Source organism: Telmatherina bonti (genome assembly GCF_933228915.1).
Source record: "Telmatherina bonti genome assembly, chromosome: 10".
Classification (NCBI taxonomy): domain Eukaryota; kingdom Metazoa; phylum Chordata; class Actinopteri; order Atheriniformes; family Telmatherinidae; genus Telmatherina; species Telmatherina bonti.
The window spans coordinates 25,603,147-25,621,424 of NC_136628.1; the positions used below are offsets into that span (position 1 = coordinate 25,603,147).

The 18,278-nt window shown below is 40.9% G+C and overlaps 1 protein-coding gene across 4 annotated transcripts in view; it reads right to left on the reverse strand.

Annotated features, from left to right (window-relative positions):
• The window catches only part of LOC306761179 (cell adhesion molecule DSCAML1-like), a gene marked incomplete at both ends in the record, with an annotated part of 49,950 nt that overhangs the window by 18,627 nt on the left and 13,045 nt on the right, over positions 1-18,278 (reverse strand). For all 4 annotated transcript variants that reach the window (XM_079247280.1, XM_079247279.1, XM_079247277.1 and 1 more), the window contains 3 exons: positions 91-369; positions 592-738; positions 14,989-15,135. In XM_079247280.1, coding sequence (XP_079103406.1) covers positions 91-369; positions 592-738; positions 14,989-15,135 — 573 coding nt within the window. The remainder of the gene's footprint in view (positions 1-90; positions 370-591; positions 739-14,988; positions 15,136-18,278) is intronic.

Consider the following 18,278-nt stretch of genomic DNA (forward strand, 5'->3'; position numbering starts at 1 on the left):
ACGCGTCCTTACACCCGGTTAATTCACTGAGAAGACAGCGTGAGAGTCTTTCTGTCTGTGAATGTGTGTGTAGCAGCGGCGCGCACACACCTATAACGTGAAGCTGTCCAGACACCTCCCTTGAGCCAAAACTGTTGGTGACTTCGCAGACGTAGCTGCCGCTGTCTTCTTGCCTCAGGTCACTGATGGTCAACCCTGTCAAGCGCCGTGTCCAGCGGGCGTCCGAGGGCAGGGGCCGGCCATCTTTCAGCCAGCGCACAGTCGGGCTGGGGTAACCGCCCGCTATGCAGGGGAGCTCGATGCTTTGGCCTGCATACACCTCCCCTGCTTGGAATCTGTCCAGGATGGTAGGTTGGGACTCATTGGGGTCTGGAGGGCAGAGATGGAGTTAATGTTATTCTGATTATTATTTTCTTTTTTTTCTTTGTCCAATAATTATTATTAATTAAGGATAAGATAAAACAAAATAGATTAAAATAAAATAAACAAAAAATATAAAATAAAATAAAATAAAATAAAATAAAATAAAATAAAATAAAATAAAATAAAATAAAATAAAATAAAATAAAATAATTCCAGTGTGCAACTTACCCATTACAGACAGCCTGGCTCCATTGCTCTGCCGGGTCTCACCACTGTACTTATGTTTGGTGATGCACCGGTATGTGGACAGGGCATCCTCTTTCTGAACATCAGAGATGTATAGAGCCCCAAAGGAGGTCAGCGAGAACCGATTACCTGAAGAGGACAAGTTTGGAAAAGACAGACATAAATTTCCCCTCAAAGGAGAAGTGATGACACACAGGAGCATCTAGTGAAATAAACAAACAAAAACGTTCCTCTTGCCTCTCATTCTCACTCCCTAAAGATGAGTGTTCTGGTTAAAAATGCTTTGTGTTTATCGCAAAACCGTATTGTTTCAAAGAACAAACAGCTGCCTGAACAGTTGGAACTACCTGCCTAATAATGTTGCCTTCCAAACCCTGGCATTCGGTCAAGACCTGGAGGACAAACAGCGGTCACTTACACCACACATGCAGATAGAGCACAGAGCATAACTGTCTTGCGCTGCACACAAGAAGTAATCACACCACAATCACCATATAATCAAAATATAAATGTGTTAACAAAATGATAAACCAAGTGCTGGGTGTGGCTCGGGAGGAGCGACCACTTCTGTTTGCTTCCATTTCCTTTCATGCTAGCTAAAGGGATTGTGATGGTGTAGACAACTGAAAGTATTCATGCTATAGCTGATCCTCATTGATTCAAGGAGTTCTCTCCTAACTCACTGCCGTTCTCTGAAAATGCATTTTCACATCTGACTTTTCTTGAAGAGTGTGCTGGACCTTCTTCCTGGAAACCCCAATTTATCCTCAGTGGTTTTTTATCGCTCAGTCTCACGTGCTGATTTGGTTTAAGAGCCACGACGACTTCAGCAGTCTACAGCCTTTCATGTCTCCCTCTGTGTGTCCAAGTAACAAGGAACTGATAGCAGGATCAAGCTAAAACACTGGTATTATATGCTTTCATTGTTTCGTGAAACAAATAGTAAACCCTTGCTTTGGTATCTGCTCCTTTTGCCAAAAGTCAAATCATCAATTCCTTATTGTTTCCCCACCAAATGACTTAATCCAATTTAAACAAAGCTCTACTATATTTAAACAGATGTTAACAAATATCGCCCAGTTTATGCAAAAGGACACGTTTCAAAATGGCTGCCACACTACAATAAGGTTAGTTTAGGGTTGTTAATAATAATAATAATTAATACAGCTCGAGATATTTAACATCCCAACTGCAAAACTGCTTGCTTTCAAGTGCCCCAGTGTGTTTATCCGAATTAATAGTTTATCTTCAACGCCTGCCTGTGTTTGTCTGATGGTTAAGTTGGTACGCTGATGGTGGCGGTTATGGGCTGATCATGTGCTTGCATCGAATATGCTGCATGACCCGAGAGGAGGCACAGGCTGCAATTTCACAGCAGCCTTTGTTTGCCCCCCAGAATGAAGCCTTACAGGATAATGAGCACTTTAAGGCTGCTACTCCCACAACACCGAAGACTTGCCTGTCACAACACTCTGACACAGGCGAGTGGGGGGTGGGGGGAGTCAGCTGGATCTGTCAAAGCCACACTTTTCGTATCTGCCCTCAGTAGAGAGCTGAATTTATCCCATCTGCAACCTCTGAAACGATGCTGATTACACAACATATCGCATTATCCATCTCGCTATCTGTCCGTCTTAACTGAGTGGTTTGTTCATGGAATCTCTCTTCACCCCTCGCATCATCTGTCTCACCCGTTTTCATCTTTCTCTAGCTCTCAGTCTCTGAGCAGAGTGGCAGACGGAGTAAAATATTAATTATGAAATCCTAAATCACTGTGCTCTCTCAGCTTTTATTCATGCTGACTTGACTAGATAATGAGGAACGGGGCCTACGTGCATCACACACACAGACACATGCACACACACACACACAGCTGCAGCAAAACATGCAGGAATGTATCCATACAGGTACGTAGTATTTCTTAAAAAGTGCTTCATATTTCCATTTTTTTCATTCGTGCCTTGTATGATAGTCATTAATATATTTGCAGAACTACGCAATCAATTTTAAGCTTGAATATTTCAGTTGGTCTTCAGGGATGTGGCTTCAGCGTGCAGTTTTTTATTTATTTAATTTTGTTTTTATGTTATTTAATCAGAAAGAAACTCTTTGGACAACACAAAGCCTTGGTTGAGATAAAGTTGGGAATTGAATTCAATCAGATGCATGTGCTTGTTTGTAAATTTTAAACAATAAATTATTCTTTAAAGAGCCATTTCAGCTTCCAGGAAGCTCTTTTAGAGGAAGTTGCATTGCCTGGGGAACAGCAGCACTGTTTGGATTTTGTTTGGTCAGATTCAGTGAAATGCAATTATGGAAAAAGAATTATCAAAATTGTTCAAGATTTCTGCATGCAGATGGGCTCCAGATGGGGAGCATTTCAGATAGTCTTCAATTTGTAGACTAAGAAAAAGATTTTCATTGTAACTTAGCAGAGCAGAAGAATTTTCCTGTTGTACACTGCAAGGATATACAGCTAAATAAAAAAACAAAAAGAAAATAAAAATGTATCCACTGGTCCACATAACACACTGACAACTTAACTCCAAATGTGAATATTTTAGGCCTATAACTGTACTCTAATTCAAAGCAGACTCACCCTGAACAAACCAGAAACCAATCAGAAAGTTAACTAAAATCCACCTTGATCTGACCACTCAGTGGTGTTAATGTCAGATTCTGCCCTGGATGTTCTGCAATGTAAACCAAAAAGGGTGAAAACACAAATAAAGGCTTCTTTAATTAAGGTTTGTTTTGCTTCTTTTTTTTTCCAAATCCAACAAAATGGCAGCCTCATAGTCACACATCAGATCAGACCTGCTGCTGATGATGACAAAATCCAGGAGCAGAGGAGGAAGAAACAGGGAAATAATTTAAGTACAAATGTGTGAAATATAGAATTAAAAAAAAAAAAACTAAAAGCATGACGGTCTATAAATAGAACATATACTGTAGCCCATGTGGGTCCAACAGTGTGTGCGCACTGTGTGTGTATGTGTAAGTTAGTCGCAGCCTCATTTTCTCACATGCAAATGAAGGCGTCGGCGCAAAGATAACGAGGCCCATATTTCCACCTCCTCAGCGGGGCCATTATTTATTGATGTTCTGCATCTTTCCCCTTCCCTCCCACTCTCACGCTTTCTTCATCCTCTCCCTGTTGCTAGGGCCTCCTTCTTGCCATCACGTCAAGATTTCGGCGTACTTTTCCCGCTGTCTAAATCATTGTGTGTGTGTGAGTGTGCGTTTTTTTTTTTTACAATCACTGGGGACTACGGCAACACCACCTTTGTAGCTGCGCGAATGCAGATATGATTAGTGTGGAATTGTTACAGAAGTCAGGTAAATGGATAAAAATAAACAGGATCTTCTAAATATAACTTTTCAAATGTGCGTAGCTTTGTGACCAATCACAAGTATTTTGCAAAAATATAATGTACAGCGCAGTCGCTTTATTGGTTTCAAACATCTGGGACTTGCTTGTGTGGCTCTTTATGAGTAAGACCCTACTACGATTTAATTCATTTTCCTTTAAAGGGCAAATTTCCTCACTGTTTGGACTGAATTCTATTTTAAGACACAATGAACCATCTCATGAAGCACCTTATGGGACCAACCTGTCCTGCTTTTCTTATGTAAAAAACAAAGAAAATGACCTGTTCAGACGTTCAGCATAAATAATATGAAACTATCCACATAGGGCCTTCTGTATGGATTCTATATCTAATCAGTAAAGAATAGGCTAATGAGCTATCAAACTCAAATCCCTGTTACCATCCCCCAGTCCTGTACAAGGTAGCATATGGAGACAATATGCTAAAAAGAACAGGTTAGTGCTTTTACCTGCATACTAAAATCAGTACAAACTGCAATGGAGACGCTTGCAGCACAGCATATTATTCTTTAGAATAAAATTTCAAAGCTATTTCATGTCCACATCATGTGTCCCTATATCCAGAAATGTCAAACAGCCTTAATATGAGACAAAACCGATCACAACAAACCTCAATTATTCAAAAGTGACATATAATGGGTTTGTAATAAGGAATAACATGCAATCTGATCTTCAGGTTTCCACCAAATATGTAAACTAGTCATTCTAATTTGGCTGTTAGATTACAAAAGAAAAAAAAAGACAATTCTTATATCCCCTGCAGGAACAAAACAAGAGTTTTACAAGTTTAAGAAAAATTATCTACATTGTGAGTGTGAGTTTATAAAAAATCCTGTATTTCAGCTTCATAGCTTTTCTCTGTACAGCAAGTTGTAAAGAAGAATTTGAAAGAAGGTGAGAAGACATGGGGAGGAGGAGCAGATCAAAGACTTGTGACTGTCACAGAAAGAAGACGAAAGGAAAAAAAAACAGCGCATTCTGGAGATATTCTCTGCAGTGCTGGAATATACTTGGCGCTCACAATTGCAGACATGATAGGCACATGCAGACACACACAGAAACACCTACCAATGGCTTAAAAATAGGACACATTAAATATCTGCTGGTGCAAAACATAATAACAAACTAAAAGTTAAAATTAGCACCCGAGAGTCATTGAATGGCATTAGTCCAGTTTTGGACAAGAGAAAAAGCAGAACATGTGAAACATCAAACGCGTTGAGTAAATGACTTGATTTTTATAACATGAAACGAGAGAGAAGCGCCAGAAAGAGTGAAAGGAAAGACAAGGGGTTCACTAAGCAAGAGGTAACAGTACATGTCTGTGTTCTCCACTCTTTCATGCAGAAAAAGGGGTGTTACATCTATATTCAAAGCAAGAGCCCACTCCAGCCTCCTTTTGCTCTCTTCCTTCCCTCTGCTGTGTACATTTAAACAGCCAAGTAGAAGCAGGTGTCAGCCAATTGAATATATATGCGCTTTCCTGGCTTTTATACTGCAGCACACTTACTTACCATCCATGATTAATGTCCTCTTAAGCTCTTTCAATTCACATTCAAAGCAAGTTTTATTGGCACAACTGATGTGCAACAACTAATCCTGCAGTGAGAGCCCACCCTGCTGCATCTCTGCAATAAAAGAGACTGTTAACATGACCAAACTGCTCAGATAGAGCATGAGTCAATCTGCCAGTTAAGTTTAACACTGCATGAGCAATGTCTGAATCCCAGCATTCAACTCTCTGTCTCACCCCCCCCCACTCGCTTCTTTGCCACTTGTTCATTTTCTGCAAAGGGGTAGAGATGCAAGACATTGGAAAGAAGCTGCAGCTCTGTCATGTTTTCATTAAAAAGCCACGCTTCACTGTCTAATCCTAACTGCTGTCCTCTTTCCTAACCAATTCTGACTGCTTACCTCGTCTTTCAATCATGTTTGCCCTGCCCTGCCTCTTTCCTATGTGCCATGTTGTACAGCGACTCAATGTGAGCACAGATGATGCTGGAAAGTTGAGGAGACAGAAGTGAGGAGGGGACAAATGTGGAGGTAAAGAGGGTGATGAGACAGAGCAGTGAGAAAACAAGAGTCCAGTTTCTACTGCAATGGGACCACGTCTCTTCTGCTCCACTGGTTTCTCTGTCCCAATTTTGCTCTATGTGACTTTAAACAGTAAACACTGGGGGAGGGGATGATATGGAGGGCCTCATGGAGAGCTTCAAGGACCATCGGGGACAGACGTGAAACCGACTGCAATGCAAAAGATGTTTGCGTGTATATCTCAACACAACGCTGCAGAGGCACCACGTTCCTGCCCATAAAGCCATTCTAACCAGACAGACCGACGACGCTGCATAAAGCTAAATGGACCATCCCAGATAGAGGCAGCGCTGAGGAGATTAAGCATCAGTGGAGGCATCAGAGGAAACGAGGGATGGAGGGGGAAGAGGGTGGGCGGATGGGAGAGAAATGGGGAGAGATGTAGAAATAGGACTCCATTATTCATGACGTGTGTTTCATGTGCTTGGTGACATCTGGGACAGCGGTGATAATGAGAGTCCCATGAGAGAGAAACCACATATACACACACACATCCCTATACACGGTACCATGCAGACGTGTGCCACCACCGTCCAAACACCTACCCTTAACCCAATGTCCCAATAAGTGTTGATTGCTTGTGCAAAAACACTTAAACGCTGAAGCAACACATGATCGGAAAAGAACATCAGTCAGTAAATGTATACGACCGGCAGCAAAAAGCTCTCACCCCTCCACCTTCTTTTGATCTCGTTGGAGTTAAGAGACAGACTTGGATCTAGGTTTCTGCCATCATACATGTGTTTATGTGTATGTCTGTTAGTGTGTGTGTAAGTGTGTGTGTGAGGCAGTGTACTTCAGCTTAGCCCATGGCCTGGGGCAGTGAGCTGCATTAGCAGCACTGAGTGAGCTGCCTGGTCTCTCCCTATTAGAGTGCTGGTGGCAGAGGAGTGTCACTGTCCGGCACAGAGGCAGCCGGAGAGGAAAAAACATGAATGCGCACACACACACGCACACACACACACACACATGGATTAGGCACGATCATCAGAAAAGACAGTCAAACAACTTATGACACATGCACAATCAAAGGATCAAATCACACAATTTAAATGAAATAAGGTCATCAACAACTGTTTATTTTAGGAAAGTCAGATTTGTTTTATGACTCATCCCATACACATTTTTCTCATTTCTATGCTTTTATTCCACATTTCAGATATAAAGAGCTCAGTCACACACACTGCAGAAACATCAGGGCCACTTGGTGTCACAACTTTACGCAGGAGGTGACCTTCAGCATCCATCTTAAAACTGGATTTGCATCTTTATTTGGGTAAAGCGGCAGCATTTTAAACCAGGAGATGAGAACAGGTTGCTCTATTATTGTGCCAGTTAGGATGAGGTGCAACTAGACAAAAAAAAATGACAATAAGAGTTTAACTTTGTGCTTTCTCCTAATTTCAGATGATTATAATAAATTACTACAAAAATGAAATGGCAGGTCGAGATAATATATTTCAGACATTTGTGATAGCCTGCATTTGTGACCATAAAAGTGAGTGACTGTTCTCTCTATGCCTATTTTGTATTTCTTTAAGATTTAAATAAAATTGTTGTTGATCACTGATGATACATTCACATGCGTCTTGTTTTTATGCCATGCAAACCACTTGGATCTCATGCTTTGAAATCCTTTGTGTGCTGTATTTTTCATTTAAAATTATCATTATTTGCTCAAAATGTTGGAGTGAGTCCAAAGTCAGACCAAGCCTACAAATGCATTTTGTCCTTATTCTATGTAAATGCTTTAAAATGGTTTCAAGTCTGTAGATAGTTAAATCATAGAGAAAAACAACAGGCATGTTTTTTCTTTTAGACTCATTTATCACATTAGCATCACAGAAGCACTTCTGATGTTCACTCCTCTGTTCATCTTCCTCTACAGTCAATCAGGGCCTGCAGTGTTGATTTGACCTCTGATTGTGTTTGGACAGCTAATGGTAAAGTGGATCAATAGGTCCGATTGAGAGGTCATGTAGAAACATGGCATTTGGATAACCACGAGTGGTAACATTTGAACCCCAATCATGTCCTCTTTAAAGTCTCCAGACATCTTGAGACATCTCTTCACTACAGTCACAAAGGAAATTTTAGCTGCGAACTGATGTCACTGTACAAAAATAATAAATCACAATGAGTCTATAAAACGCTCTGCTACATGAAACCGTCCCCATTACATCTGATAAAAGTGTTAGGTACAATTCCTTACCCTCATTTGTTGAGGAATACCCAACAGCGAGGATTATAGCAATAATCACTGCCTTTCACAATGTCAGAAACATAGACATGAAGATTTACAAATCAGATTCAAACTTCTTGCCACTGCTGCTTGCATTTCAGTAAATAAGCATTTCCTTAAATACAATTTCTTAGTAGAGCCCGCTGTAATCTCCCTTCACTAATCCCTCTTTCGTTAGCCCAAACAAAAGAATAGAAGGAAGCAGGAGAAAAGGGGTAAAAACCTCTTTACTTAAATCCTATTTCTTACCCCAATCCAGGCCACATAACCCCTCAACCTCGTTTTACTTTAAGCCTTGACACAAGCCTTCGTGCTTTCCCTTTTCTTAATGACTCTGGGTGTGGTTGGAAGTGCAGATTAACAGATATCCTTTACAAAGCCAGCGAGGACAAATCGTTTTGTTGCATCACTTTTAAGAAAGAAAACAGAAATCCTCATGTGATTGAAATGTAAAAAACTAAAAACGGATTCTGAGACCTTAAACTGATGAGAAGTTCCGGTAAATAAACTAAAAACAGAACAAATACCCTTCTTATGATTGTGCTTTCATTCATTCCTTAAACACAGAGCTTTACAGGACTTATGACGGAGCAGATGCTGAAACTTCAGCTTTGATTTTGTTTGTTTTTATTGATGTGCTTTCTTGGAAAAGTAAGAAAAACAACAGCTTGGTCTTACTTTAGTTTGCTTGACTTATCAGACTTTAATTACCAACACCACTCTATCCCAGATTTTCTTAAAGTCATTGTAACTAGATCAAGAAAACCTGTAAACCTTTCTTTCTGTGAGAGTAAGTCTTTCTTTTTATGTTTTTAATTTTTTTTTTCCTTTTTAATTGTAAATAAAAACAAACATCAAATACTTTTGCTCTCTGTCTGTCTGTCTCTCTGGTATTGTGTGTGCTCTCACACAGCCTGGCTTGAAGGGTGAGATAGTGGCCAGATTTCTGTCAGAGTGATGTGCTCGCAGGGGCTTTCCCATCGCTTCCTCTTACACTGAGTGACACTGATACACTGACACACTGTAAACATGCTTGCTGCACTGCACACATGGGCTGTGTGAGAGCCTGTGTGTATTTGATGGAGACACAAAGAGAGAAAAGGCAGAGGGGAGAGGCAGCGGCAGTGATAAGAGTGTGTGCATTATGTGCGTTAAGTGCACGTGAGCAGGCGGGTGCAGTAGTGTGTAAATAGTCAATAATAGCTGACACTTGTCAGCCCTCTGCTCTGTACACACAAAGCCTGTGGTTGGGCAATTGTTGGACTCTGTCCCCCCCCCCCCCCCCCCCCCCCCCCCCCCTTCCTCACGTCCCGCCCATACTCCTTTCCCACCTCTAAACCCTCACCCCACAACTGGGCCTCTCAAGCATAGATAATTATGCCTATTGTGCCCCTTGTACACACACGCGTGCACACACTTATTTGTGCTAATTAACACACCCACCCACGTGCCTACTCGACCTAACTGAGTAAAAGATGGCTGCCAGCACCCCATCTGTTCCTGCCCTGCTCTCAGCGCACCGGGGCAATTGTGCGATGGGCAGAAATATACTGTAAATGTGAAAGAAGAGCTAAAGAGAAATGAACAAACTGCAGAACTTGTGAGACTGACTCAAATGGCACCTCTGCCATCATTTAGCAGGAGTGATGGTTAAGTTTAGGCGTTCCTGCCATGTATTTGGATGTGCATGCTCATAATAATGGTGCCTTCAGCTGCGTGATTAAGTAATCTACAAACCCCCACGTCATGGCCTGCCTTGTGCCACACGGGACAGAGGCAGGGGAGAGATGAGAGAGGGATGATGCGAGACCCAGTTGCGGTTTGGGGGCAGTAGTCGATGGGGTTGTGTTCCAAGAGCCCTGGGGACACCACGTGCTCCCCCGTCCCCCTCTGCCACACAAGGTCCTGATGCGTTCAGGCAGCCGAAGCACAACAACAGGACAGCCGTCACACAGCAGGGCAGACCGCAGCCTTAATGCACCCCGATTTAATGTTTAATGAGCACTCCATATTCAGGCAGCGTCATGCAAAAAATGTGAAAATGGCTTTATTGTGTTACATTTAAGGGGCATGAGTGCTTGCGGCTTGTACAGTTGTACTTACTAGAGGCGAGTGTGTGTGTCAGACCAGTGTTTACAAGAATCTGCGGCGTCCCAGACAAGTGTATCTATTAATGTATTCCTGTTCTGAGTGCACAAGCACAGATTTACAAACAGACAACGTGTCCTCACATACTGCCGCTCTCCATGAGGTCTCTCTGCCTTTGTCACCTCTCTCCTACACCTGTGCGGAGCCACTCTCTTCTTAATTACTGAGAAGTTACACTGTACTATGTGCATGTAGGAAAACAGAGCCACTGTGAGCATGGATACTAAAACATGTTTAATATATTGTGATCAGTTGTTCTATTTTGATGTAAAACCTCGAACATTTAAAAAAATTTTTGTACTTTGGTATGATGCTGTTTGTTTTAAATGTGTTTCATAAATAAACTGGGTTGGACTGAATTGTTATGTCAGGTAATAGTTGTAGCCAAGGATGCACGGTTCACAGCAGATACAGCCTACAAGCCTACTATATTTCAATTATTCCTTCACTGTTTACTTGTAATTGCTTAGTAGACCAATAATTTGTCAGTGACATGCTAAAAGTGATTGTTTTTCATATCCAACCCACACAAAATAATTGCTTGTTGGAGCCAATTTTTTCAGTTTTATAAATGAAATATTAGAAAACTATCATATATTCTTTAACAGAGGGGAAATCATAACATCTTTTATACTATTATCAAGCAGGTTTAATAATTAAAAATCAAACTCTGACTTTATCTCGACCAAAGTATTGGCTCAATCACCGCTGCTCACACACAAACTGATCTACTCAATTGTGGTTTTCTAGCCATTTGTGTTGATGTGTGCACATAGGCTGCGCCTTGTCATGTCTATTGAATGTTCTGACATCCAGCAGGGACCCGAGGGGCAGAGGATCGATTTGTAATGTAGCCTGTAAGTGACCTCGCCACCTGGTGACTCCCGTTAGGATCTAAGTTTGCATCAAGGCTTGATTACTCAGCATCAGGTGAAAGTCACCTAGCCTTCAGCAGCAGGGTCTGGAAACATTAAAAGTGGGAAAAGCACTACATAAATAAAAAGTTTATTTTTTCTAATTAATTTAATGAAAAAAAAAGTTTTTCCCTTCTTTGCTTTTGTTTGTAGGCCCTAGATTGAACAGCCATGCATGTAAAGTAACCATGTAAAAACATAAACAAGAGCAAACTGTGTGGCAGGTGGATTAGATAGACCATGGTTGGACATCTTCTGTGGACCACCATGTGGCTCCAGCCATCTGCTGGTCCAGTCTCTATTCATCGGAGCCACTCATTAGCTTTCTGCTGGTTAGACTGGCGGCCTCGATCTGCAAGCTGAACCCTCTCTGTGTCCCACGGTTGTTTTAATTCCCTTCCACAAACCCTCCATCTCTCTGCCTCCGCTCCAGCTCTCCTCCCTCTGATCACTGCTCAGAGCTGTGGGCTTCCATTGCCTCATGAAGGGTCTCACACACATTCATGGAAACACAATGGCCAACTACAGGGATGGTACAGTATGGGACGGGGACGTGAGAAGGAAATAGGTCAGTCTGCCTGCACCCCTCCCCTCTCAAACCCCTTCACTGTCCTGGCTGGACGAGAAAGTGGGACAAGCAAAAGGACGCACACACACACACACACACACATAGGCACACAACACACCAGATGGGAAACATGTGTGTTTGACAAAATGGAACCTGTTCAGGTTCAAAGGTCACGGCTGCGTTGTGTTATGTCATCAACTCAACCTTCAGACCAGTATGTGATTGTGCTACTGATCAGCGTCTGCACGTAACGACTCCACGGTGGAAAAAAAAGCGCATATAAGGAGTGAAAATGAAGTAGACAATTTGAATTTTTAATTCAAGGGAAACAAGGCTGTCTAATCACTTGTGTATTCTTAGGTTGTGTGCAGATGGTGTGAAATTACAGAGGAGAGACAGAGGAAGGAACGGTGGTGCAATTCAGCCTGGGGTCAGTGGTGGCACAATGTTCCTTTGAAAGTTTCGAGACCTGAACACTTCACTAACCCTGATGGAGATTTGCTTAAAATTAAATAACCAATGAACAAAAAAAAAAAAAAAAAAGTATATATATATATATATATATATATATATATATATATATATATATATATATATATATATGTATGTTTTCAAACAAAATATCTCCCCACAAAAAATGAAAGTGAGGTAAATGGTTGTAAAATAGCTTCTATTAGGCGACAGTTACCTGAGCAGCCAATCAAAGCTCACCACAAGATAAACTATTGTTTCAAAGATTTAATTCAAGGAGGTCAGTGATGTTTGAAGCTTTGACTTGCTGTTTACAGTCAGTAAACAACGTCCTGTTAATCAATATGATGACTAGATAACATCCAGTACTTACTACCAGGGCTGCTGGGGGTTCGGTGATATTGCTGATTGAGCACATTCTGCCTGGTTGTTTTGCAATGCATTCCTTAGATTATATTTGAATTACCTTGTTGCTTAATCAAAGCTGATCCTTGTGTTGGGTTTCTATTACATGATGTGACTGAAGAACAGCTTCTTACCCTGCATATTGACATGCAAGTTACGAAAGTGATGTAATGAAACAATTCCACACTTTAACACTTTAACACTGCAGATTTACTAAATCCAAATCAACTGCAACTCCTCCTGCTGCGTTTGTTAAGATGGGTTCAGGAGATCGTGACAAGCAAGACAGGCAATCAGCCACTCACTTGCATGCCGAGAGCTTTCAGTCACAAAATCAATTTTAATCTTCATTAGATCTATCCAGACAGACCCTTGTTGGCCAAGTAGGAGCAAAGTGAAGCAGAATGAGAGTTTCAGATGGTTAACAGAAGAGTATGAGATCAGCATCAATAATGTTCAACACTGGACTGTTTACACAGTCGCATGGATCTTCTGTGGACATTCACTGCCTGTCTGCATGTGTCTGACACAGCCGTGTATTGGTGTAATCGCACTATTCAGATCATGAGCTTTTCAGCAGATTGTGTTGATTGATTGAGTGGATGAAGAGGTCACTGCGTTGATTAGCAGGTCAAGGTTGAACTCAACCTCCCAGTGAGTGTTGTCTGCACTTGTGAGTGCCGCTGTCATTGGAAAATGAAGACCGAGTTCAGTGAGCTGCACATCATGTTCGGCATCTGATCCTCACACTCACTGCTCATCAGCTGACCTATATACCCCTAATTATGCACAGCAGCCTCATGACGGAATGCAAACAAACATCCCATACATAGAAACCATAAAAATACACACAGGAAAATGGCACATCCAAACTAGATCATGGCAAGACTTGTTGTCACGGTGAGGCAAACATGACAACAACTACTCAGGATATATAGGACCGGAGATTAAACCAAAATAAAAGAAGAAGACATTTAAAATGTTCAAAACAACATATAAAAAGAGCACAAACATATAAAAAGAGCACAAACTTTCACAACACTCTGGCTGACTGATATGTGTGTATGTGTGCGTGAGCTGTATTTTTCATGCATTTACCAATGAAACAAATAGTGCACGTAAAAAAAAAAAAAAAACTAAAAAGAAGATTCTAATGTCGCTAGCTTCTGCTAGTTGGATACAAAGGATGTAATATAATCGTGAAAAACAAAAAGGCAGCTAAAAACTTAGATACTGAGCATGTAAACTAAAACTAAACATCAGACAAAATGTATTTAATGACCAACAACTTTAACCTTGGTGCATGCATATGTGCAGCGCACATTCTGTGTGTTATGCATACATATAATATAAAACACCATCTGCCAGGACCTGAGGCCGTTCTTGCCCTACTACCCTCCTTGCTTCTCCTCCTTTCCCCTCTTCCCCCACATTGTTATTGCGAGGGTTTTAAATGCAGAGAACCATGCGTGCATCTCAAACAGTAATCGCAAAAGAAAATTCACATATTTTAGAGCAAGAAAGCAGACATAAAGAGTCAACACAACAATTCTCTGTCTCTGTCTCTCACACCCGCTCACATACAAATGAGGTTAATGAAGATGAATGTGAGGGCACAGTCCTATTGACATCTTGAGTCTCTAATTGTGGCACTGTTCTTCAAGGACATGGTGGCAAGACAAGTAGGGAGTGGACAGAAATAGATCTGATGAGGAGAAACTGTGGAACAGTCATGCCACTCGGAAAGAGTCTGCCTTTCGTTTTCTTTAGTGTCGAGCACAATTACAGGCAGGACTTGACAGTAGCTTGGGAAAATTGAAAGTGATGAGAAAAGCAATGAAAGGAAGACAGAAAGAGGGAGATATCAAAAGAAAGCAGGAACAGGATGAAAGAGAGTGAGGGAGGATGGACGTGGAGGAAAGGAGGAGGAGGAAGAGGAGGGTGACCAGATCACTGATCCAGAACAGTAAGCAGACAGAAGACACACGTTAAGAGTTCAGTCAAGCACAGCAGTGCATCAAACCACTCTCACAAAAACACACACGTAAAAAAAAATAAAAACATACTGTACCAAAGTCCAACACTGTCAAAACAATCAAAAGGCCCACTCCCAAGACGCCCCAAACTCATTTATGCGAGGTCCTACCTGGAACAATGGACACGGTATCTCTTTCCCAGGACACAACGCTGACATACTCCTGCACGGCAGCAGGGATGAGGCACTTGAACACAGCTACGTTGCCCCGCATTGAGCGTTGGTCCGCCACCCGCACGGTGTAGGGCTCCCTGAAAACTATAAACACAAAAACATTAAACAGTTTTTTTTCCAGTAAGCATGCCTTTATTATCATCAGAAAATAGCTGAAACTAAAGTAAATCCATTATCTATACATAAATTATTCCATATATATTCCACCCAGGTGCACCTCAATATATTAGTCATCTTCAGGACCAAAGAGAGTAAACTAAAACAATACATTAACACTAAAGAGCAAAACCTCCTTCCATGAATTACCACTGCACGTCACATATTTCTACTAGAACTTAGGACAAGGACTACTTTTGTGTTTTTCCAAACTCCTCTAAGCCTCTACTTTCACCATAAATAGCACAAGCCTCCATTAAACAGGATAATCACCAAAGTTATTTTCTAGAGCTAAAGTGAAGAAAGCTATTTTGTGGGGGGAGCTGACAGAGAGGGGAGGAGGGGTGGATTGAAGTTCAGTACAAGAAGAACACAACAGAGTGAGCTGCAAAACCGGCGGGTTATTGATGCTTTGGTTTATGCAGCTTCATGCAATATTTTACACTCTGTTCAATGAGCAGGAGCTCATTTGCAAAATCACATGAAAGCCAGGATGTTATCTGAAGGTTGCTAAGAGACTGGTTAGGAATCCCTTGCCTAGTAACAGGCATGAAGACAGCAGGCATCAGAGATGTTCACAAGTCCTTTTTTTTTTTGCAAGTCCAAGTCAAGCCTCAAGTCTTATGGCTCAAGCCCAAGTCAAGTCGCAAGTAACTCTCAGCTGAAATGAGCAGTTTCCAATGCAATGCCTGCTATCTGGTCTGACTGTGTTAAGATATCCAAGGAATTTAAAATCCATATTCACCCTTTATCTACATTTATTTAGACTAGTAAATATGCTCATAGCATAAGCTATCTAAGAGTTTTTCATGTCTACAAAAATCCATCTGGACCCACAGAAAAATGTTCAAAATTAATATTACAGTTCATAGCTTTTTTCCTCTTTGTGGAGAGGAGGGGCAATGTGCTACATTTTAGTGCAGGGATGACCACTTGTCCTGCAGACTTTAAACATTTTACCTGCTTCAACACACCGGAGTCAAATAAAAGCCTGTTGCCAAGTTCTGCACAAGCTTCTTAATGACCCACTAATGATTTGATTCAGATGCAGGTAAACATTTAAAAACCTGTAGTGGCTCAAGAGGCCAACTTTTAGTGATCCCTAAAGTAGTGAATTAGATTTTATTTTTATTTTTCTTTCTTTTTATTTTTCTTTTATTTTTTTTTAAAGCTTGAAATTATCGGTTGAGATGAGTACATAAAATAATTATTTTAACTTTTTTAAGTTGAATGTAAACTATAACTAAACAGCAACAACTGTATAATTCTAACAGACCCAGTAAAACCATTTTTTTAGTGGGTCTGATTCCAGTTTGGTCCCATTTTAAAGTCATCATTAGCAGAGTCGGTCATGCAAACTGTATTCAGTAATCTGATGGAGGTAAGATTATTTTTCTATAAAGGCAGTAACAAGCTGATGATCACACCGCTGTGGCTTCAAGGTGGCTGCTGACATGAATGCGAACATTAAGCTTTCACATTACAGTGAATAACTTCTCCTGGTGTGTTTAAGATGGGCGAGATGGATCGAGCGTCCTGATTTTTATACCACAGAAGTTGGAATTTGTTGCTTTTTATTTGTCCCCTTTATTACATTTTTAACTGTGCTTCAGCAACAGAAATGTTCACTGGTGTTGCAACTGCTCTTGATTGATTGCACGTGTGAATAACTGCGTGTGTGTGTGTGTGTGTGTGTGTGTGTGTGTGTGTGTGTGTGTGTCACATTACGCCAGTGTTACGTCTGGGGAAAAGACAGCACAAAACACAGACAGCAGACATGAGATCAGACAAATCAATGACAAGAATAAAATAAAATAAAATAAAATAAAATAAAATAAAATAAAATAAAATAAAATAAAATAAAATAAAATAAAATAAAATAAAATAAAGCACTGCAATGGACTGGCGAGCTGTCCGGGGTGTACTCTGCCTTTCACCCACAGACTGCTGGGATAGGCTCCAGCTTCCCCACACCCCTGGATTGAACTAAGCGGTTCGGATAATGAATGAATGAATGAATGAATGAATGAATGAATGAAAATAAAATGAAAATAAAATAAAATAAAATAAAATAAAATAAAATAAAATAAAATAAAATAAAATAAAATAAAATAAAATATTGTTTACTAGTCTAAAATTGTGAGTCCGAGTTGAGTCTCATGTTTTTTAATTGAAAGTGCAAATCGAGTCTCAAGTCAAGGAAATGTGACTCAGTTGCCATTTGAGTCCCTTTTCTGTATACATTCCTGCTGTAAAAAACAAAACACATGTAAGTGCAGAAAAAAAATGAGATCTTCTTCAAACAGATGAACGGAGCAAACCAGATCTGTTGGTCAGGCTGTTGGAAAAATTCAGCCATGAGGCAGCAACATTCATGCATTTGTGAAATCTGTTGATCAATGTTCAATAAATAAGAACAAGCACAAAACTGTGGGATAGACATTCTAAAACAAAACATCCCTCTCTTTCTGCAAGTGCCCTGTCCACCAAAAGTATCAGGGCCTGACACAGGCCACTGACTGCAGGATGTTTGTTTCATGTTAATCCCTCCACTCCTGAGGCTGGGCTTTTGGGTCATGTGGGAATGAAGGCAGCAACCGGCTGCCATGCAGCTCAGGGTCCTGGCTCAAATCCCCAACTTGGCACTAGTATTAGTATTAGAATGAATATGAGTATTAGTTTAGGTCAGTGTTGGGAGGCAGAATATGAAAACAGATGTTGATGGCAGGAGGGAAGGGGGAGGGACTGTCTGGCCTGACTGAATGGTGGTAAATGGGGAAGGCGGGACAAAAAAAAAGCAACATAACTGTAATCCAGCTGTGTGTGTCTTCACTAAGTGTTCATTGGTTAAATTTAACTTCCTAATTCACGAATTTCTTCTCGTTGTGGAGCTGAAAGAGCCCAAAACCCCAGATGTACTCTTTTACTTTAGATGAGGTCTCGCTTATTAAAGCAGCCTTGCATGGTCTAATCAATGGAAAGCACCAATTAGGTTGGTTAATGAGAGATAATTAAAGAAGTGTGTTGTGGCTATATTTAGTCTGGCACAAGAGGACAGTTTGAAGAAGGAG